This window comes from Daucus carota, chromosome 1, assembly GCF_001625215.2.
Source record: "Daucus carota subsp. sativus chromosome 1, DH1 v3.0, whole genome shotgun sequence".
NCBI classification, from domain to species: domain Eukaryota; kingdom Viridiplantae; phylum Streptophyta; class Magnoliopsida; order Apiales; family Apiaceae; genus Daucus; species Daucus carota.
The window spans coordinates 46,610,343-46,631,033 of record NC_030381.2 but is presented as its reverse complement, the minus strand read 5'-3'; the positions used below and the strand labels follow the sequence as shown (position 1 = coordinate 46,631,033).

The following is a 20,691-nucleotide window of genomic DNA, read 5'->3' as shown; positions in this document are numbered from 1 at the left end:
ATACCGAACTGCCAGGACATAGCTATGCATTTGTCCGAAGTGCAATTTACACATGAGATGTTTTGAAGATTCAACAAAAAACGCTTTCTTGCAAAGTAGTATTGTAATGCCTACTTTTAGGCCCGAGGCTGTAGATGCACGAGACATGTTTGCTGTTCGTTTGATTTTTTGACATGCATTCTTATCTTTTAATGTGTAGTGAAATTTATTATTATTATAATTATTATTTTTGAAAGATTAAATTTATTATTTTAAAAAAATTAAATAAACATATATGAGTAATATTATAATTTTATTTTTTAAAAGAAAATAATAATTTTAATTATTGAATGAAAAAAATTTAGAAATATCAGTTAAAAAATCAAGCGATCAATGTTTTAAAATAGATAGCAGTCGTGCTCGTATAATTGTTTATACTCTTAGTGTTTGTCCACCGTCGAAGTTGTCAGGGGACCATGCATCACTTTCACTAATATTTATTATTTCTTAAACAAGATTCAAACAGCGTAATGGGTCCTTAAAGTATGCAGTTAGAGGTTTAGTTGTTCCGATAATCAAATTATTTATTTAGTCTCGGATTCGTTTTAATTGTATTGACTCTGTCGCTATATATTCCAATAGGTTGAAATCACATTCCTAAGTTAAATAATTTTTATTTGAAGAGTCAATCATAAGCAGCTAGTTAAATACGATAATGGTCAAAATTGACAGCAGATTCACGTTTTAGTCGTGCATGGTGTGTTTTTTACTCTTTTTTTTTTTTTGCTATTATTTCCAGGTTTCCAATATAGAAAATCAAGTTATGGTGTTTGTTGTATTATTATCGGACCTTTTTAGTAGGGGTGATCGCGGTGCGGACGGTGCGGTTTTTGGCTAAAACCGCAAACCAAACCGCATATGCGGTTTTGCCAAATTCTCAAACCGCAACCGCACCACGAAAAGTTAAAACCACATAAACCGCACCACAAAAAGGCGGTGCGGTTGCGGTGCGGTTTATATATATATATTCAAATAATTTGTTAAATTTAGATTATAAAATATTAAAATTTGTTCATAATCAATTAATTTTTGAAAAATATATAAATGATAAAAGTGAAAATTAAATCACGAATAGATGTGTGCCTATCCGATGTAAATTGAATTATGCTACATCTATCTATTATATATATAATACTGCAACATAGGGTTTTGACAGAAACCGTGAGCCATTTTATTCCACGTAGGCATCTGTCATAACTCCGTTACAATATCTGTTAACTAAGTGGCGACGCTGTGGGGAGATGAAAAGCTGAAGACATTCCTATTTCTCAAGAGCATTATCAATCTCTCACCACTCTAAAACCCTCCCCGTGGCCGCCGTCTCCAGCCACATGAAACTCCCTACCACCGCCAGTAAGTTCATCGATAAATACCCATCTATATTTATTCACATCTTGTCTCTTAAACCTTTGTGACACCGAAAGACTTGCGAAGCTTTTGATGTTGACGAAAGAAACAAGCTTCCTTTATTTGTTGTTGATAAGGTTAAATTTGATTTGGGCTTACCTTTTAGTTATGCTTTTGCTTTACTTCCTGACTTTCCTGATTATTTTCAGATTGTTAGGATGGAGAAATTTGGTTTTGGGTTGAAATTGGTTTCCTAGAGAAGATTTGCCCTTTCACTGTTATGGAATTGAGGATGAGGGAGGAGAGAAGAATACCTATTAGCTTCTCGATGGCTTTGCCCAGAGGGTTTAATTTGCAAAAGAAGGTAAGGGATTGGGTTACTGAGGGACGAAATATGCCATATATTTCGCCTTATGAGGGTGCTTTTTATTTGGGCCATGATAATTATCAGGCAGAGAAATGGACTGTGGCGGTTCTGCACGAGTTGCTTTATTTTTGTGAGCTGAAGAAGACAATGTATGTTGTTTGGAGATTATTTGGGATTCAGGAACAGATTTAGGAAGGCTGTGGTACATCATTCTGGGATTTTTCATATGTCCAAAAAGATGAGAGCACAGACTGTTGGCTTTGAGGAAGTCATATCGAATAGCTGCTTTCATTGATGTGCATCAGCTGATGGAAATGCGGTATTGCATGTTATATTGATCTCATAAATAATAGAGAAGAGAAACCCATTTCAAGTCAGACCTGACGGGCGGAAGAGCTTGTCTGTTTTTTCTGCGAAGGAAGGAAAAGGAAATGATAGTATAATCCAGGAACAAGACATAGAGTCAGAACTGGATTGCTCTTCCGTATCCGAAGTTCAAAATAGTGATAATGAGGTAGATACGATGAGTCAAAGAAAGGCCATATCATTGATTAATAAGAAACGCTATATCATTGATTATTATGATCTTCCGCAAGCTATAAAGTCATTTTATTGGATTAAGAGAGAAGATTGAATACAGGTTACTATTTAAATATTTTTTAGTCTTTGATTGGTCAGCCACTTGCTGTTCTGGGGCCTCTATGATGCTGGCTTTGATTTAAACTTTTTGTGCTCTTTAAATTACTTCAAATTTACATGGCTGAGCTTTGTTTTCTATATCGATTAGTTATTAATGCAATTGGTTGTGGATGTAAATGCTCCTGAATTTGAAGCTATGCCTCTTGTGAAATGTAAAAGAATGTGTATTATGATCATTTATGCTTGTTTTGGTGTTTAGTTGTTTAGCATACATTCCAGTACTATATTATATTTCTGATTCTTGTATATCACTGACATCTTAACCTATGCTCTTAGGATGTTAGGCCGAATGTTATAGAGCTGAAACTGGAGAGGAGAGGCAACTGGAATTTTACAAGCAGATCTTTCTTCACTTAGGTAAATCCTTCGTCCTTTTTGTTTGCAAGATTATTTTTTTGGCTTTTCAAGTTAACATTTATTATTAATCATGATATAAGGTAAATTATCATTTTCATTTGATGATAGATCAGTCTTACCTATATAATAAGAAATAGAAGACATTGGACGAAGAATTTTTGTTGCTCAAGAGGAAAAATGCATGATTATGCTGTAAAGCCTATTTTGTATGTATATACAAATTATTATATACGTGTGCGTGTGCAGAGAGGAGAAAATAAAGACTGACAATGAGCAAAAGGCTCATATCTTGATATAGAATGATACGTAAAGCCTATTTTGTATGTATATACAAATTACTATAAATGTGTGTATGTCCTATTTTTTTATATTATAATATGAATTGTCTCTGAAATATTCATGTAATTTTGTTAACGAAATTCAGGTAATTTTATTAGTGTAGAGTATGCCACCAGAATGTTTTTAATGATATGCTCATAATTTTGCTGTGAAAACATGGTTTGGTATGTGCTTTCAGCCGAGTGATTTTCAATTTTTATGAAGCTTTTTTGAAGGCTAGATAAATGGTCTGCCTTTTTCTTGAATCATACACTATTTACTTATGTTTTGCTTTGACAAATTGATCATTCCATAAGTTATGTTTAAGGTGTGGAGCATGTACCCTGTTGCAGAGAGCATTGCCAAGAAGACAGATATGTTGGTTAGCTCAATTCTTTGGCAGCTTAAACTTAATAAACCCTGTCAGTCGTTTGTTATCCACTTATTAGCGAAATAGTTGAAGATCCAATGAAGGCTCCTGGAGCCAGCACTCAAGAGAAATGCCGATGATGCCTGCCAAAAGTATCTGATTCAACTTGATTAACAACCCTATTCACATTTACCAATCAGCCCCTTAATTGAGACGGTTAAACGACTCTAGCAAATTGTTAGAGATCCTCGGGCAGGGTGAGGAGTTGCTGTTATATTTAGTATTAGAAACTGCAGCAATATTTCACTGCTGCACTCGCTATATATCGTACATTATATCTTTTCCTCTAATTGGTTGATGGTTTCTACAAATGCTAGGTATGAACAGAGCTTGTCAGTCCTAAAACACGCAAAGACCGACAAGGAGGGTATGATAACAAAAACCTCTATAATGTTGGGACTTGGAGAATCTGAGGATGAGCTTAAGGAAGCCATGGCTGACTTAAGGGGATGTTGATATTTTAACTCTTGGGCAGTACTTATAAGTGAGTTAACATGCAAATTCTTTGGCATATTGATCTTGTCATTCCAGAGTTTCTAGCCATTTAGTCACATTTGTCTTTTGGGGCTTAACAAATTTACTGAATATAGGTTCGCAGAAGAGTTTAAACCTGACTAATTCACTGAGTAGGCAGTCATAGGTCCTTAATATTGTTTATTTCCATTAAAGAGGATATTGACTGTTGGTCTCGACATATATATATATAACTATATCAAATATTAACCCATTAACTCTCTTACTGTTATGAGTGACATTTTTAAGCACTAGCAATAATAATATGGTCGTCGTTGAATTTCTGATTATACCATAATACAGTGTTATCTATCATGATCGGTGTTGAAGTATGTAAAGGGTTATTAGTAACTTACATCTAGATCTTTGACTTCAAACCAGTTTATCAAGAAATAATTCAAGTAAGTTGGTCACTCTTAGCATTATGGATAAAGTAACTTCTGGTGGTTTGCTCCATTAAATTAAGTGTATCTAAAAGGAATTCGCTGCTCATGTGGAGCTTTTATTTTTTCATACCAACTGGTGCGGCCAACTCCATTGCATCTCTCTGTTAATGAGTACATTTAACCAAAGAAAATTTCCCTTCTGGAAAGAGTATGGAGAATCAATTGGTTTTCGTTATGTAGCTAGCGGACTCCTGGTAAATACCTATATATGATTCATATCACTAGATTTTCCATTTATTATTGTTCTTTAGGACGACATATAATTTACTCTGCATAGTTTGGCAAACAAAATATATGGTAATTTAGTTGAAACTGAAATTGATCTTGGAAATGCTGTTACTTTAATTTAAGTTAAGATGGAAATGTCATTCTCCTGTAGTTATTTAAAGCTTACAAACTTTAATTTGTCACATGATCACGTCATATAAAAGTCAAAGACTCTTTTCCTTTTTCTATAGGACTTCCGGTAGATGAAGGTCTAATCAATAATTCAAATGAATTTTATCTGAGTTACAGGTCTTGATATGGCTTGCTTGTGCCATTTTATTATCCATTTATATCTCCGTTAATCCTCGGTTCCGCCCATGTTGATCAGTTATATCTTCTTTGTTTGTTGCTTTATTTGGGTGCCTATTTTGGTTGATTCCAAGATTTATTTTGGTTCAAGATATTATAATTTATTTGTTGATTTGTTTAAGTCTCTATTTTAGTTGATTCTAGGGTTTGGTTTTGGTTCCAGATATTTATGAAAAGATTGGATTCGAGATTTGCAGAGCAGTTTATAGGAGAGAATAAAAGGCTTGTGTGGGACAAAAGATAAGATTAGAAGTACAACCTATAACGAGGAGAGATTGTTAAACGAAGAGCTTGTAAAAGATGGTAAAAGAAGCTGATGTACAGAGCAGAAGCTAAAAGTGAACAAGAAAGGGACAGAGAAAAAGAATGCTTTTACTTCAGATTTTTTCCTTTCTGCAAATTACTCACTCTGACAGAGAAACTCTTTATTTTTATGTGAGTTTCCATTTGCACTATTATGCTTGATTTTACGGAATGGCCGGAAAATGAGGACCTTACTCTGCATAGTTTGGCAAACAAAATATATGGTAATTTAGTTGAAACTGAAATTGATCTTGGAAATGCTGTTACTTTAATTTAAGTTAAGATGGAAATGTCATTCTCCTGTAGTTATTTAAAGCTTACAAAATTTAATTGGTCACATGATCACGTCATATAAAAGTCAAAGACTCTTTTCCTTTTTATATAGGACTTCCGGTAGATGAAGGTCTAATCAATAATTCAAATGAATTTTATCTGAGTTATAGGTCTTGATATGGCCTGCTTGTGCCATTTTATTATCCATTTATATCTCCGTTAATCCTCGGTTCCGCCCATGTTGATCAGTTATATCTTCTTTGTTTGTTGATTTATTTGGGTGCCTATTTTGGTTGATTCCAAGATTTATTTTGGTTCAAGATATTATAATTTATTTTAGTTGATTCTAGGGTTTGGTTTTGGTTCCAGATATTTATGAAAAGATTGGATTCGAGATTTGCAGAGCAGTTTATAGGAGAGAATAAAAGGCTTGTGTGGGACAAAAGATAAGATTAGAAGTACAACCTATAACGAGGAGAGGTTGTTAAACGAAGAGCTTGTAAAAGATGGTAAAAGAAGCTGATGTACAGAGCAGAAGCTAAAAGTGAACAAGAAAGGGACAGAGAAAAAGAATGCTTTTACTTCAGATTTTTTCCTTTCTGCAAATTACTCACTCTGGCAGAGAAACTCTTTATTTTTATGTGAGTTTCCATTTGCACTATTATGCTTGATTTTACGGAATGGCCGGAAAATGAGGACCTGCAATTGCTCATGTATTGGAGTTTAGCAAGGTAACCATGTCGAAATCATTGCCAATGATCATGGTAGGAGGGTTACTCCTTATTCTGTGGCTTTCTATGATACTGAGGTTCTAATTGGTGATGTTATGGCTGGAAAATGAGGACCTGCAATTTGAATTGATCTGGGAACCATGTATTCATGTATTGAGTTTGGTAAGGTAACCACGTCGAAATATTTGCCAATGATCATGGTAGTAGGATTACTCCTTTTGTGGCTTTCTATGATACTGAGGTTCTAATTGGTGATGTTGCATGCAGCCAGGGCCTTTTTTCCCAGTTGTGGACTCATCACGAAGTTTTTGAAGCCCAATAGGTACATTTTTCTTTACTTTTATGTGTGGAGAAGAAGATGCAACTCGTGTTATTTGAATTTAATATATATAGTTAAGATGGTTTTTGGAATTTCTTTTTTGTCATGCTGTCTATGAAGAAGAAGATGATTTAGTTTCAGATGAAACACCTGTTACAGGATTCTGGAGTGGATTTATCTGGCTGGCTGTTATGACTGTTGTTATATCAGTGTTATCTGAGTATGTTGTTGGCACTACTGAGGTAATTAAACATTGTGCCTACTTATTCCCTTCATTATTATCTGAATAGAATTTGATTAATCTAATGAAATCATATAATTTTTCTATTCTATTGGTATAAATTTGAGTGATATAAGAATTTTACAGGAAGCATCAGCCTCCTGGGGATTATCTGTAAGCTTCATCATCATCATTCTATTGCCAATTGTCAGGAATGCAACTGAACATGCTGGAGCAGTAATTTTTGCTTTCAACAACAAGCTGGATATAACTTGATCAACTCGGTTGCCTGTCCTGTGCATATTAGCCCTTGAATAATTGCTGTGTTGTTAGCACCGAGACTCCTGGACCAACTTTGTTAATATACCTTAAAAGCTCTGTTGACATTATTATACCACGTGTTTACATATGAGTTATGAGAAAATATTAATGATCAAGCTGTTTTATAACAGACATCGAGGTCCGCTGTAAATGGTGGCTGGATTTTGAAAAGAATTTCTATGTTTAAGCTTATTTTAGTTTGTCAGTTGAGGCTACTTCAATTTTCAGTTCATTCATGGATTTCGTGTCGCCACCTAAAGTGAAGTCAGAACAATGTTGTTATTTAACTGATTTCCAACATCTTTGAGAGTACATTCAGTAGATGAGAAGTATATGTAACACTTCAGTCCCATATCGAGGACTGTGACTCGGGATTTGACATGGGGATGTTAGGAATTTAAGTGGGCAAGTTTGTAACTCCCCAGTCCTACATCTGAGGAGTATGGAGAGTTCAGTAGTCAACAGTGATCTTTTGTTAATCCATATGCTCAGGAGTCAGGTGTTTATCTCTTCCAATTGATACAAGTGACTTCTGGACTTCTTAGCTCTAGCTGAGTTGATAATCGCAGTTGTTCAGTTATTCTATATGCTGCTACTGTTTTTACTATTTGGTGCTATTTAACAGATTTTGTTTTATTCAAGTCACCGTGGTCTCTACACATACAACTGTGCTACCCTTTTAGAGTTAGAGGTAGGGATGTTTACATCTTACCCTTTGTCCCATGATCTTTTCCCATAATTTAGATGCATTGTGGGTATTTGGTTTGATATATTCTGAAGCTTGAGTTTTCCCTCCTCACTTGCTTTGTTGGCACTTAATTTTAATGCGAGACTGTGGAGCAGCAATATTGTTGGTGTTCGTACTTCATGTTTCTAAATCTACTTTGGCTTCCTTTGTTCTAACCTAACCAACTTGATTTTGAGATACAAATATTGGCACATGTGTAATTTATATCTCTACAACTCATTCCTCGTAAATCCTGGAAATTCTATTTTGAAGTATCTATTTATTTTTTGTTTATCGTTTTAAGATCTTTATCAAGTAACAAAAATACCGTTCTTTTTGAATGACACTCCATGACCTCTTTTGATTCATACTTACAAGACCTTTTCAAATTCTACATTCATCATGGGTGTTTATTATTTACGACCTTTCTAGCACTCCAACTTTTCCCACCCATTATAAATATTTATAATATATTAATTTAGAGCTTGCCCGTGCCTTGCACGGGCTATAAAGCTAGTTCTGACAAATTTGTAAACACCGAGTAATTTACAAGAACAGACCAGACTACTGGTGCTTGCTTCCCTGCTGCATATGTAGGACACTTCTGTTTTTATAACGCTGCCCAGATTTGATGGGCTTCATATAAAAATAAAACTGCTTAGATGGATGCATAATAAAATTATAATATAGCATATTAACGCATATAATATAATATTTATAAATATTTTTTTATATAATATATTAAATGCGGTGCGGTGTGGTTTTAACCGCATTTTATAAAATTAAAACCGCAACCCGCACCGCACCTTGCGGTTTGACAAAATTTCGAACCGCAACCGCACCACAAAAATTAAAAACCACATATCACGGTGCGGTGCGGGCGGTTTTTGCGGTTTGGTGATCACCCCTACTTTTTAGTGAAAAGAGAAGGAAAGATGATACCAGGTGGAAAGCCTTAATATTTTTTTTATTTTGAAATTTTATTTTTCATTCAATAAATTTCTAATTTATTTGGGTTTTGTTAGTCTCTCTTTCTTGTGAGAGTTAGTTTGTTTTGTTTTGATATGTTTTGAATTTTGATGTTTACCATGATCGAAGTTATTAAATCGGCATGATTTTTATGAGTTTGATTCAGATTTAAAAGTTATTATGAAATCGCATATATGATCGGTTGTTCAGAAAAAAACAAATCAGATGGAAACAAATTTATATATTCAAATCGTTTAGTTGTTTCTTTAAAACGGAAAATATATCATACAGATATCAAAAATTACAAATATAACGCAACAACCGTGCAACGACCGACTTGGTAATTCCTTCTCCGACTACTTCTACTTCTACTTATCTACTTATCTACTTATTATATATATAATAGCCCAACACGTTCGTGTCAAGCCTCCCTCCTGAGCAAATAAATTACCTAGCTCCGAACTCGAGTCTAACTCCGAACCTAACTCCTCCTCATACATATAAAAAAAATGTTATTCATGGGACTCGAACCCAAGCTCTCTTCATTACAATTACACCACTCAAACCACTTGAGCTACACAGGCAATTAATCTTTTTATTCAAAAGCATTAAACTCATACATTAAAACTGTTGTATTTATATTCTTTTCGATATTTATTTATTTGAGTTAAGTTATTATTTCAGGTGAGTCTCATATGTTTTTTACATGATAGATTAATATCCATAAATTAATTACTTATGTAATAAATTTAAATTTGAGAAAGAATTTGAACAATTGGGCTCGAGCCATGTTTCAGACTTCAAAAAATGGATATAATTCATATTTGAATAAAATTGGACGAATTCAAATCTAACTTAATACTTTAAACGAGTACCGATACAATATAGAGAAATTTAATTCATGAATGTGAGAAATAAGCACAAAAACTAAGATTTCGGTGAGCGTCTTTGAAAGGAAAAATTGATGGACTTTCAACATGGACTATGTCATATTTTTTTTTTAATTATAAAAGGCGACTTATAAAGAGATTACAAATTTTGAAGAACATGAAATAAGATAACTGAAAAAATATTTTTATTTAGATTACATTTTATTTTAAACTTATGAATTCAGAATTCGACGTGTAACCAAATCTTTCTGAATTTTTTTTATAGATATAAGAATAGTGACAAAGACATCAAATTTGGTGTTAGAAAATATGTCTAAATGATGTGATTTTGGTGATATATGAATTTGAAATATTATAACTTGTGATACAAAGGTGAATTTAGGGAAATTCTATGTTGTTAATCAAAAGTCAACCAAATAATAATAAAACGTGTTCACGAGACCTACTAAAAAGAATTGAGTTATAAATTTTACTTGCTTAAAATAAAATAACACAGAGAAATAAGTTATATATATATATTAAAGTCTTAAAATTATAATTTTAATATGTCATCCATCAATGTATAACATACGAGTTAAATAAAATGATTCAAACTATAATTAAATTAATTAATCATTTACAAATTAAACTAATAAAATATAATTAATTCTGAAATGGATAATCCGACGCGATAAGGTGAAAACTAATATTTGATTAAACGGGAATAGAACAAGAATAGTTTTTCATAATCCAGAATATCGAACACCTGATTTGATCTTTAACAACTGAACATGATATACTACATTATTCACCCCTAAGAAATAAGAGTATCAAAATATTTAAAAATGTGAGTTTGCACAAAACTAAAAAGTAACTATACGACTAATTAAACTAAAAATTTCTTATTTTTATGAACTTCATGGTGCGTAACTGATATCTACTCTATTTTTGCTATTTGAGATCTGGTTTATAACAATTACATGAAAAATCATTAAAAATCTTAATCAACAAGCTCAGAAAACTAATGATAAAAAATTAATATTTTATAACAAGACAATATTATAACACGCGGTATCAAAGTAATAATCATCTAATATTTTAAATTAACAAAAAAATATATAAGACATTGAAGTACTATATAATTGATATGAAAATTAAAAGGGTAAGCTACATCAAACGTGCCGAAATTTTTCGGGTACAATTATAAGGTTAGTAGTTCAATTGATGCTTTTATAATAAAGTAAGGTAGGGTCTTTTACATACAATATAGTATGTTTCAATTAGGGTTAATTATCAAATTGGTCACTGAAGTGGGCTTAATGTATCAAGTTGGTCACTGAACTCAAAACGGTATCAAGATGGTCACTGAAGTGGCCATAAATATCAAACAAGTACCTTGAAATATGAGTTCAAGCACTAAAAATATTATTTATAAAGTTTTACACATCATTTTTAAATGTTACCACAAACAAGTAAAAGATTATGACTTCTAATATTTATGACAAAAAATTTAGATTTTATCAAGTTTATTTATTATTTATTTTTAATTAAAACAAAGAAATAACTATATAATAAAAATAAATAATAAATAAACTTGATAAAATCTAAATTTTTTGTCATAAATATTAGAAGTCATAAACTTTTACTTGTTTGTGGTAACACTGAAAAATGATGTGTAAAACTTTATAAATAATATTTTTAGTGCTTGAACTCATATTTCAAGGTACTTGTTTGATATTTATGGCCACTTCAGTGACCATCTTGATACCGTTTTGAGTTTAGTGACCAACTTGATACATTGAGCCCACTTTAGTGACCAATTTGATAATTAACCCGTTTCAATTATTATTTATACAAGGTGTGTGCAACATATGATATAAAAGAATGTGTTGATGGTCTGTCTATCATATATCACTTAACTATTACACAAATGTACGCTAAAAAAAAGAGAAATAAATATAAAACAACGCGGACAACACATCTTCATCTAATCATGATTTAGGATATCGTAATTCACATATCAAGAACAAGTTTTCATATTGGATGAAATAATTTAATAATTTTTAACAATAAATTACAAATCTTTTTAATGAGGTATAATATATTTAAATTCTAAAAGTTTCAGGATTAATTTCGAATATAATTTTGAACATGTAGATAATATGGTAGTGGCTTCTATATCCTAACGAATTAGAATATAGAAAAATCAGTTCAAATGTTGTTTTTGATCCATAATTTTTTATAAATATAGTACATATTATTACTATATATCAATGCTATTAGATTGCAAATGTTACATTTCATATTTACATATTCTGTTCAAAAAAAAAGACGTAATAGTTATGCTCGAAATAATATGATGACACACGAATATTATTTAAAACACAACAAAAACTAGAGTCCCGTGCCTCGCACGGGCTTTTATGCTAGTATATATAGTAGCCCAACACGTTCGTATCCTAACGAATTAGAATATAGAAAAATCAGTTCAAATGTTGTTTTTGATCCATAATTTTTTATAAATATAGTACATATTATTACTATATATCAATGCTATTAGATTGCAAATGTTACATTTCATATTTACATATTCTGTTCAAAAAAAAAGACGTAATAGTTATGCTCGAAATAATATGATGACACACGAATATTATTTAAAACACAACAAAAACTAGAGTCCCGTGCCTCGCACGGGCTTTTATGCTAGTATATATAGTAGCCCAACACGTTCGTGTCAAGCCTCCCTCCTGAGCAAATAAATTACCTAGCTCCGAAGCTGAGCCTAACTCCGAACCTAACTCCTCCTCATACATATAAAAAAACGTTATTATTGGGACTCGAACCCAAGTCCTCTTGATTACAATTACACCATTGAAACCACTTGAGCTACACATGCAATTAATTTTTTTATTCAAAAGCATTAAACTCATACATTAAAACTGTTGTATTTATATTTTTTTTTCAATATCTTATCTATTTGAGATAAGTTATTATTTTAGGTAAACCTCATATGTTTTTTACATGATAGATTAATATCCATAAATTAATTACTTACGTAATAAATTTAAATTTGAAAAAGAATTTGAACAATTGGGCTCGAGCCATGTTTCAGACTTCAAAAAATGGATATAATTCATATTTGAATAAAATTGGACGAATTCAAATCTAACTTAATACTTTAAACGAGTACCGATACAATATTAGAGAAATTTAAGCCATGAATGTGAGAAATAAGCACAAAAACTAAGATTTCGGTGAGAATCTTTGAAAGGTAAAATTGATGAACTTTCAACATGGACTATGTCATATTTTTTATTTAATTACAAAAGGTGACTTATAAAGAGATTACATTATTTTTAAGAAAATGAAATAAGATAACTGAAAGAATATTTTTGTTTAAAATATTTTTTATTTTAAACTTATGAATTCAGAATTCGACGTGTAACCAAATCTTTTCAAAAATTTTTTTTATAGATATAAGAATAGTGACAAAGACATCAAATTTGGTGTTATTGAGTTATAAATTTTATTCGCTTAAAATAAAATAACACAGAGAAATAAGTTATATATATATTAAAGTATTAAAACTATAATTTTAATATGCCATACATCAATGTATAACATACGAGTTAAATAAAATGATTCAAAATATAATTAAATTAATTATTCATTTACAAATTAAACTAATAAAATATAATTAATTCTGGAATGGATAATCCGACGCGATAAGATGAAAACTAATATCTGATTAGACGGGAATTGAACAAGAATAGTTTTCCATAATCCAGAATATCGAACACCTGATTTGATCTTTAACAATTGAACATGATATGCTACATTGCTCACCCCTAAGAAATAAGAGTATCAAAATATTTAAAAATGTGAGTTTGCACAAAGCTAAAAAAGTAACTATACGACTAATTAAACTAAATATTTCTTATTTTTATGAACTCCATGGTGCCTAACTAACATCTACTCTATTTTTGCTATTTGAGATCTGGTTTATAAAGATTACATGAAAAATATTAAAAGTCTTAGTCAACAAGCTCAGAAAACTAATGATAAAAATTAATATTTTATAACAACACAATATTATAACACGCGGTATCAAAGTAATAATCATCTAATATTTTAAATTAAGAAAAAAAATATATAAGGCATTGAAGTATTATATAATTGGAAAATTAAAAGGGTAAGCCACATCAAACGTGTCAGAATTTTTCGGGTACAATTATAAGGTTAGTAGTTCAATTAATGCTTTTATAATAAAGTAAGGTAGGTCTTTTACATATGTTTCAATTATTATTTATACAAAGTGTGTGCAACATATAATAAAAAAGAATGTGTAGATGGTCTGTCCATCATATATCACTTAACTGTTACACAAACGTATGCTAAAAAAGAGAAATAAATATAAAACAACGCGGACCACACATCTTCATCTAATCATGATTGAGGATATCGTAATTCACATATCAAGAACAAGTTTTCATATTTGATGGTATAATTTAATAAATTTCAGTAATAAATTACAGATCTTTTTAATGAGGTATATTATATTTAAATTCTAAAAGTTTCAGTATTAATTTCGAATATAATTTTGAACATGTAGATAATATGATAATGGCCTCTATATCCTAACGACTTTGATTATAGAAAAATCAATTCAAATGTTGTTTTTATCCATAATTTTTTTTAAATACAATACATATTATTACTATTAATGCTATTAGATTGCAAATGTTACATTTCATATTTACATATTCTGTTAAAAAATAAGACGTAATAGTTATGCTCGAAATAATATGATGACACACGAATATTATTTAAAACACAAAAAAACTAGAGTCCCGTGCCTCGCACGGGCTTTTATGCTAGTTTAGTGTTGTAGTAGAACACGGACCTACCCAGCGAGAGAAACCAAGGTGTTGTCATGCACAGAAGACCAAACGCAAATGAATGTGGAACAAGAAACAGGGCATAGAAGAAAAGAAACAAATTTTATGAATCACGGCCACACTTTTTTTTCAAACTTATAACGTCATATATATGACTTTTTACGTAAATTTAATAAAGTAATATCCCAAGAAGGAAAATATAAGAAAATGAATTAAATATTACCTCTCTCCTTGTCTCTCTTTTTTTACGGGATTTTTCTGTTACTTGACAAGTATTTTATGACGCATGTATTCATATAAATATAAATTTTTATTAATTTTTAATTAAATTTTGTTTATAAAAGAAATTTAAAATATTAACTACATTTATAAGAGTTTTAAACTCCGGGTCAAGTCTATGTTTACGGAGACAAACCATAGGGGACAAGGAGTATGTTATAATATAGAATATTATGTAAGTGTAAAGAAAATCCAAACATACAAAATTGAATTAAATTTACGTATTATAATAAAAATATTATATAAATATGAATTTTTTTCTCATCAATTAATTATTATTATTATTATTATTATTATTATTATTTGAAAGTTCACTAGAGAATTCTATATTTCAAAGGTTATATACGAATTAGACAGGTAATTGAACTATAACGATAATTTTAGAGAGGTAATTGAATCGAAAGTCGGTTCGCTTTTGTATAGTTTATTCTAGCAAAAATAATCGGGACCCCACGGTAAAAGATACAGTAGTACTACATGTTTTGTGTGTGTTGAAAGCGAAAATCTTAAAATCTTGGGTTCCAGAGTATCCTTGTTTTGTTTTGTTGAGCTGAGAAATACGTATAATCGCATATTCCTTATTTTCGCTGACATAAACTTGTTCAAACCCCCTCAACCTTGTACTTTTAATTCTGCCAACACCAAGCTCACACATTTCTTGATTCATATTATATTTACTCATCAACCCTTTTTCAGGTTTGTTTCATTTCTTCAATTTTCTTATGAAATACAATGAATTTGCTTAATGATAGCTGTATATGTAATTTGTGATCTTTTGGGTATGTTTCACATCAACATTTGGTAGAAATGTGATTTTGTGGGTTTGTCTAACATATAATGAGATATATGGATCTGTAATTTATATGCATACACATATGTGCATAAAGTTTTAACCTTTTTGTGGGTTTAAGCTAATTCTTGATTCTGTGATGATTTTAGCTTTTATGTTGGTATTACATTCTTGATTTTGCCTTTCTTTTCTTTTAAATGGGTGCTATTCTAATGTTGTTGACAGAAATTTATTTGATTGATTGATTTGTCATGTTTGTAGTCATTTCTTTTTTCAGTTTAAATGTCTTATTTTTGATGCTGAGGGAATGATGAAAACTTGTGATTGTAGGATTGAATCGTTTTGATCGATATGCGGAATAATTGGTTGTTTCCCCGGGATCATGATGTTTGGTCTTCTTATATGTTTCCGGTGGAACCCCTTGTAAACCCCAATCTATTTACCAGTATTAGTTCATTTGTCGACAATTCAAGATACTTTTGTGTTTCCGGAAGTTTGGCTCTACAGGATGCTTTTAATTGTATGTCAAAGTTTACTGGCGCAGTGTTGTTATGGTTTGCCAGTGGATCGAGGTCTAGTATAAATTTTAATCTACCTGGTGACCATGGTGTATCGAACAGAGGAAGATGTAGACCTTGTACGCAAGTAAACCGCTTTACTGGCCATAGTCTTTCTGGTTTTGGTCACAGTTTTAGATTACAGGGTGAATCTTGCATACCCTTGATTTTCGAAAAGATTTCGAATTTCAGTGTGAGACAACTGCACAAACATGCCGAACAGCTTCAAACTTTTCCTATGATCTCATTAGCTGCAGCTTTGATACCGCCATTCAACAATGAGTAAGTTAATTTTCTTCTTCTTGGTTTCCCCGGGGGAACTTGTGAAATGACTATCATATACTATTGATAAAGGTTGCTCACCAATAGATCAATCTGTTTGAGGGTTGTCAGAAATGTGTTTTCCTTTCTTTCTGCTGCAGTATTAGCATTACCTGAGACATAATCTATTATAATGTTAATAACAGATCCCAAAATGTGGTATGTGTCCCCCATGAGAATGATGATGTGCTGATGCAGAAATGCGTTGAACAAGGTCCCTGTGATTTTGAGCACCGTGGATGTGATCTCTGTTTATCTACTTTAAACACAAGACACGCAGTTGAGCCCGTTACTGGCATTGAGTTCCCAGCTATATTGGAAAACACTTCAGATGGAGAGACCAACTCCAATTGGCTTTCAGAGGTTGATACTTTAATTTGTAGCTTCTCTTGTTAATTTTATTTTCATACTGAATTTTTCAATGTTCAGTTTGATTTTATAACCTTCACTAACCATAACCAATACATGTTTTAGATCCATCTTCATGATCCAGTTTAACGTCGAATATAGATCCCAGCCTTTCCTGTTGATATTTATATATTTCAGATTTTATTTGCAACTAGAATTCAAGGCTTTTTTGTTCTCAACTAGATTGAAAATCAATACGGAAGGAAAGCTTGTCTTCTAGTTTTCTTCTACTTTATAATATAAATTGGTAACAGTGACGGCACTTGACATAATATATTGGGGTTTACTTACCTGTTCAGGAGATTAAATTATCAGCTTGCCAGAATACATATTTAGTTATTACTAATTCATCTGAAACTTGTTCACATGTTGTGGGGGATTGAATTTTTTTTAATAAATAATTCCTTTTTTGTTCATAAGTCATAACTGATCATCAGTAGTTTCTTTTTTCCTTCATGAATTTCTCCCACCTGTGAATAGTCTTATTATGTGTCTTGATGCTGTGTATCGAGTATGCTGCTATTTTTTCCGCTTTTAAGTGTTTAATGATGACTCTTTGTGCAAAGATACTGTTTTTCGCCTTCTATGATTTGGCAGCTTCTTATTCTCTAACATGTTAATGTCTTCATTTATCATTAATTTTCACTGAAGGTGCTTGTTGGAACTGGATCCAGAACAATGAAAATAATAAAAATTAAGTCTCTGAAGCTTTATGCATTTGGTTTCTGTAAGTAAATAGATTTCAAGTAATTCTTCAATATAATTGTGGAGACCTTTTCCCTACTCATTAATGACCGTTGAATGTTGAATAGATATACATCCTTTTGATGTTTGTGAGAAGTTGGGCCGGAAATATTGCTCTATTCCAGCAAGTGAACTACATAAACATCGTTCCTTTTATCAGGATCTTCTCAGGTTTTTAATTTGATATCTTCATCACTCAAAATTTTTTTCTGTGGGATATGCCGTCTTCTTTACATTTCATTTTGGTTATTTCTTCATTCATTATGCCTGCTAACTTTGCAATAGACTAAAGACAGAGAAGGAAGGTGATTATCAAGTTGCTTATTTTTATTACGTAGGTTAAGAAGAAAACATCTGCATAGGGGCAGTTATATTTTAGTATTTCTTTTGGAATCATACATATACATTGGACATCCTTAAAAATTGGCCATGATTAAAAGAATTTCTTTTGTTAGCGTCTTTGTAGTGTGTCAATTTTAACCATCAAAGATGATACAACGATAATAAATTTCTTTTGTGGTGGTGGACAAGTTGGTGTATTTACCTGAGAATTCAAAGATTATACATGCCTACTTGAGATCCTGGCACAAGGAAATTTGTACAAGTTGTTAAAGGCAAAATCAGATTGAGTCTCCATGTAGTTTGATGACGCCAGTTTTCCATTATTTTTAGGTTTAAAATTGAGCGCACTCATTGTTTATTGTGAACTATTGCTGAGCATAGATAAACCTTTGGAAGAGGGCTTGATTGCCTTTGTCATATTAAGTGTTTTACATGATTCTATGTTATTGTTTCCTGAATCAATTATGGCATGGATGCCTCAGGGAGGACATTAGCATGACGATTAAACTCGTGGTTAGCGTCAATGGGATTAAAATTAGTACAGTTAGAAGGTATGTTTAAATTCCTTTACGAAAGTTTTATTTGAGAAGTGACAATGTTTAAGACTTGAAAGCATATGTGAAGAAAATATTTATGACTGAAACTAATCAGCTTGCTTTCTTATGCTATTTACTAGACAAGTCAAAAAAACTATTCCATCCCATCATGGTTGATGGTCCGTGAGTCTAATGTCAGGTGTCACAAAACCATTATGCTCAATGATGCCTTGCATTCTCTCATGAGTGATGTAACCAATACTGCAATTCATCCGCATGGGTGGATTGAGCTAGTTTTTATTATATTATAAACCAGTCGATATCCAATGCATCTGCTCCATGACTTTTTTGTTTATTGCCAACTATGAGTTGTCATGTCTAGCTTTTCTGTAAAATTTTGGTGAACATCAAACAAGATTACAAGATGTTACCTGTAGAAGTTAAACTTAGAACATTATAATTGGAGTGTGAACTTATAAGGGTGTGTGATGCCATCATCTGGCAGACTAGTTCCAGTCGTAACTTGTTCTCTTTGTTTGATTACCGATCTAAAAATTTGTTGGCATTACTTTAGTTGGATGGTACAATTCAGAAGAATTCCATTACCCATTTGTTATATTTATTTCTTATGTTTCTTGCAGTGCTTTTGAGAAATCTCTTCGAGCTCGATTGATGAAGGTAAACTATCTGCTTCTGGAATCTATTTATATGCTTGAAGGATCATTATCTACGACTCCTGACAATTTTTTTCTTTGTATTTTAGACAAACCCAGCCAGTGATTTTGACTGTGTGAGAAAATTTGGTTCTCTATTTGCTGAAGATATTCCTATACGTGCGGTACATAATTCGATTATTAGCCTTTTTGTACTTAATCACGAGTACATACTTTTATTTGGCAAAAGGGCTGATGTTACATTAAAATGTCCAGGGAACAACTATCCTTTTCAAGAGAACAGCAGATGGATATTTGATTACAGAGAGTAAGATTTGATGGTTCAGCTCTCAATCTATGTATATCGATACTTGCTTCTACCTGAATTTCATAGACCTAAAAACCCAAATGTATTATTAATAAACCTAATCAGTTGCAGCTTTCTACTTTTTTCTAGATAACATGCCAGTTATGGCCTATTCATATAGTATTTGCATTTATTGACTAGGATCAAGTGTTCTTTATCAACATTTGTCAGAACTTAACAGTGATATATTTTTTTCAGTTGAAGGCTATCAAATTGGAGCAGTACAAAGCAAGGATTTGTGCAGTGAGTGATCTACTTATAATAATTTCTCTTTTCTTTATTTATGTTTGCATTTAATTCTTTATTATTTAGATATGGGCAGTAAATTGATATATCCTGATTTAGAATTAGTTTAAAAATAAGAAGTATATAGGTTTGTGTATAAATATACACTTTAATGAAATATGTGTAAATGTTAACATGAGGTTCCACACTGTTAGGGGCTTTCTTTGATATGTACATCGGAGATGTTCCTGCCTGCGAACAAACAAAAGAAGAAATAGGGAGAAATGTAGCAAGTATGATGAGGAGGTGCTAAGCAACAATTCGTTGTCTCTCTTCTTTCGTTAGATTGGTAGACAGTGATCTGGTTTTATGTGCTTGGTGGGAACTGGTTCAGGGCGGCATCGGCCTTCACAACTAACATGCAATAGGCTTCATACACTGCAAAAGTATACAGAATGCATACTGCCTGGTTTTTGAATATATATGCTGGTATTACAGAAGTTGTTCATCATTTCAATCTGTAGCGGAATAGTCTCTTCTATATTTTCATCTTTCTTGAAATCTCCTGTACATTGTGCAAACCCTTTTTCTTTTGCTAATACAATTTAGTTTCTTAAACTACTGTAAATGTTGATGGATTATATCTTAATTCCAATAGATTTGAAAAGGCAGTACTAGCCATATATAGCAAATTGCCAATGTAGCTAGTTGAACCTTTTTTTTTTTTTTTTTAATATTTTTATAAGA

General features: G+C 31.7%; 1 protein-coding gene and 1 long non-coding RNA gene across 11 annotated transcripts; both read left to right on the top strand.

Moving 5' to 3' along the window:
- Nucleotides 1-1,191: 1,191 nt before the first annotated feature.
- Nucleotides 1,192-7,464, top strand: LOC108204357 (uncharacterized). Of its 9 annotated transcripts, none has more exons than XR_001803766.2 (10): nt 1,192-1,392; nt 1,596-2,393; nt 2,729-2,809; nt 3,456-3,754; nt 3,875-4,041; nt 5,256-5,527; nt 6,038-6,566; nt 6,667-6,721; nt 6,878-6,960; nt 7,086-7,464. It is a non-coding gene; the product is annotated as an uncharacterized LOC108204357 (long non-coding RNA). The 9 variants fall into 9 exon arrangements; XR_001803765.2 differs by having other exon boundaries at nt 1,192-1,523; XR_010288088.1 differs by having other exon boundaries at nt 1,195-2,267; nt 3,481-3,754.
- Nucleotides 7,465-15,503: 8,039 nt separating this feature from the next.
- LOC108208536 (fatty-acid-binding protein 2) lies at nt 15,504-20,627 on the top strand. Of its 2 annotated transcripts, XM_017379071.2 has the most exons (11): nt 15,505-15,697; nt 16,122-16,630; nt 16,816-17,032; nt 17,729-17,804; nt 17,890-17,992; nt 18,646-18,714; nt 19,341-19,377; nt 19,463-19,537; nt 19,629-19,680; nt 19,918-19,962; nt 20,160-20,627. In XM_017379071.2, the coding sequence occupies exons 2-11, from the start codon at nt 16,143-16,145 to the stop codon at nt 20,255-20,257; spliced, it is 1,260 nt and encodes a 419-aa protein (XP_017234560.1). In that variant the 5' UTR covers nt 15,505-15,697; nt 16,122-16,142; the 3' UTR covers nt 20,258-20,627. The 2 variants fall into 2 exon arrangements, with proteins under 2 accessions (XP_017234566.1, XP_017234560.1); XM_017379077.2 differs by lacking the exon at nt 18,646-18,714 and having other exon boundaries at nt 15,504-15,697.
- The last annotated feature ends 64 nt before the right edge of the window (nt 20,628-20,691 follow it).

Coding starts and splice junctions, on each gene's coding strand:
- LOC108208536 (XM_017379071.2), top strand. CDS start 16,143: ATGCGGAATAATTGGTTGTTTCCCCGGGATCATGATGTTTGGTCTTCT. Junction 18,715..19,340: donor AAAATTAGTACAGTTAGAAG/GTATGTTTAAAT, acceptor TGTTTCTTGCAG/TGCTTTTGAGAAATCTCTTC. Junction 19,378..19,462: donor TTCGAGCTCGATTGATGAAG/GTAAACTATCTG, acceptor TTTGTATTTTAG/ACAAACCCAGCCAGTGATTT.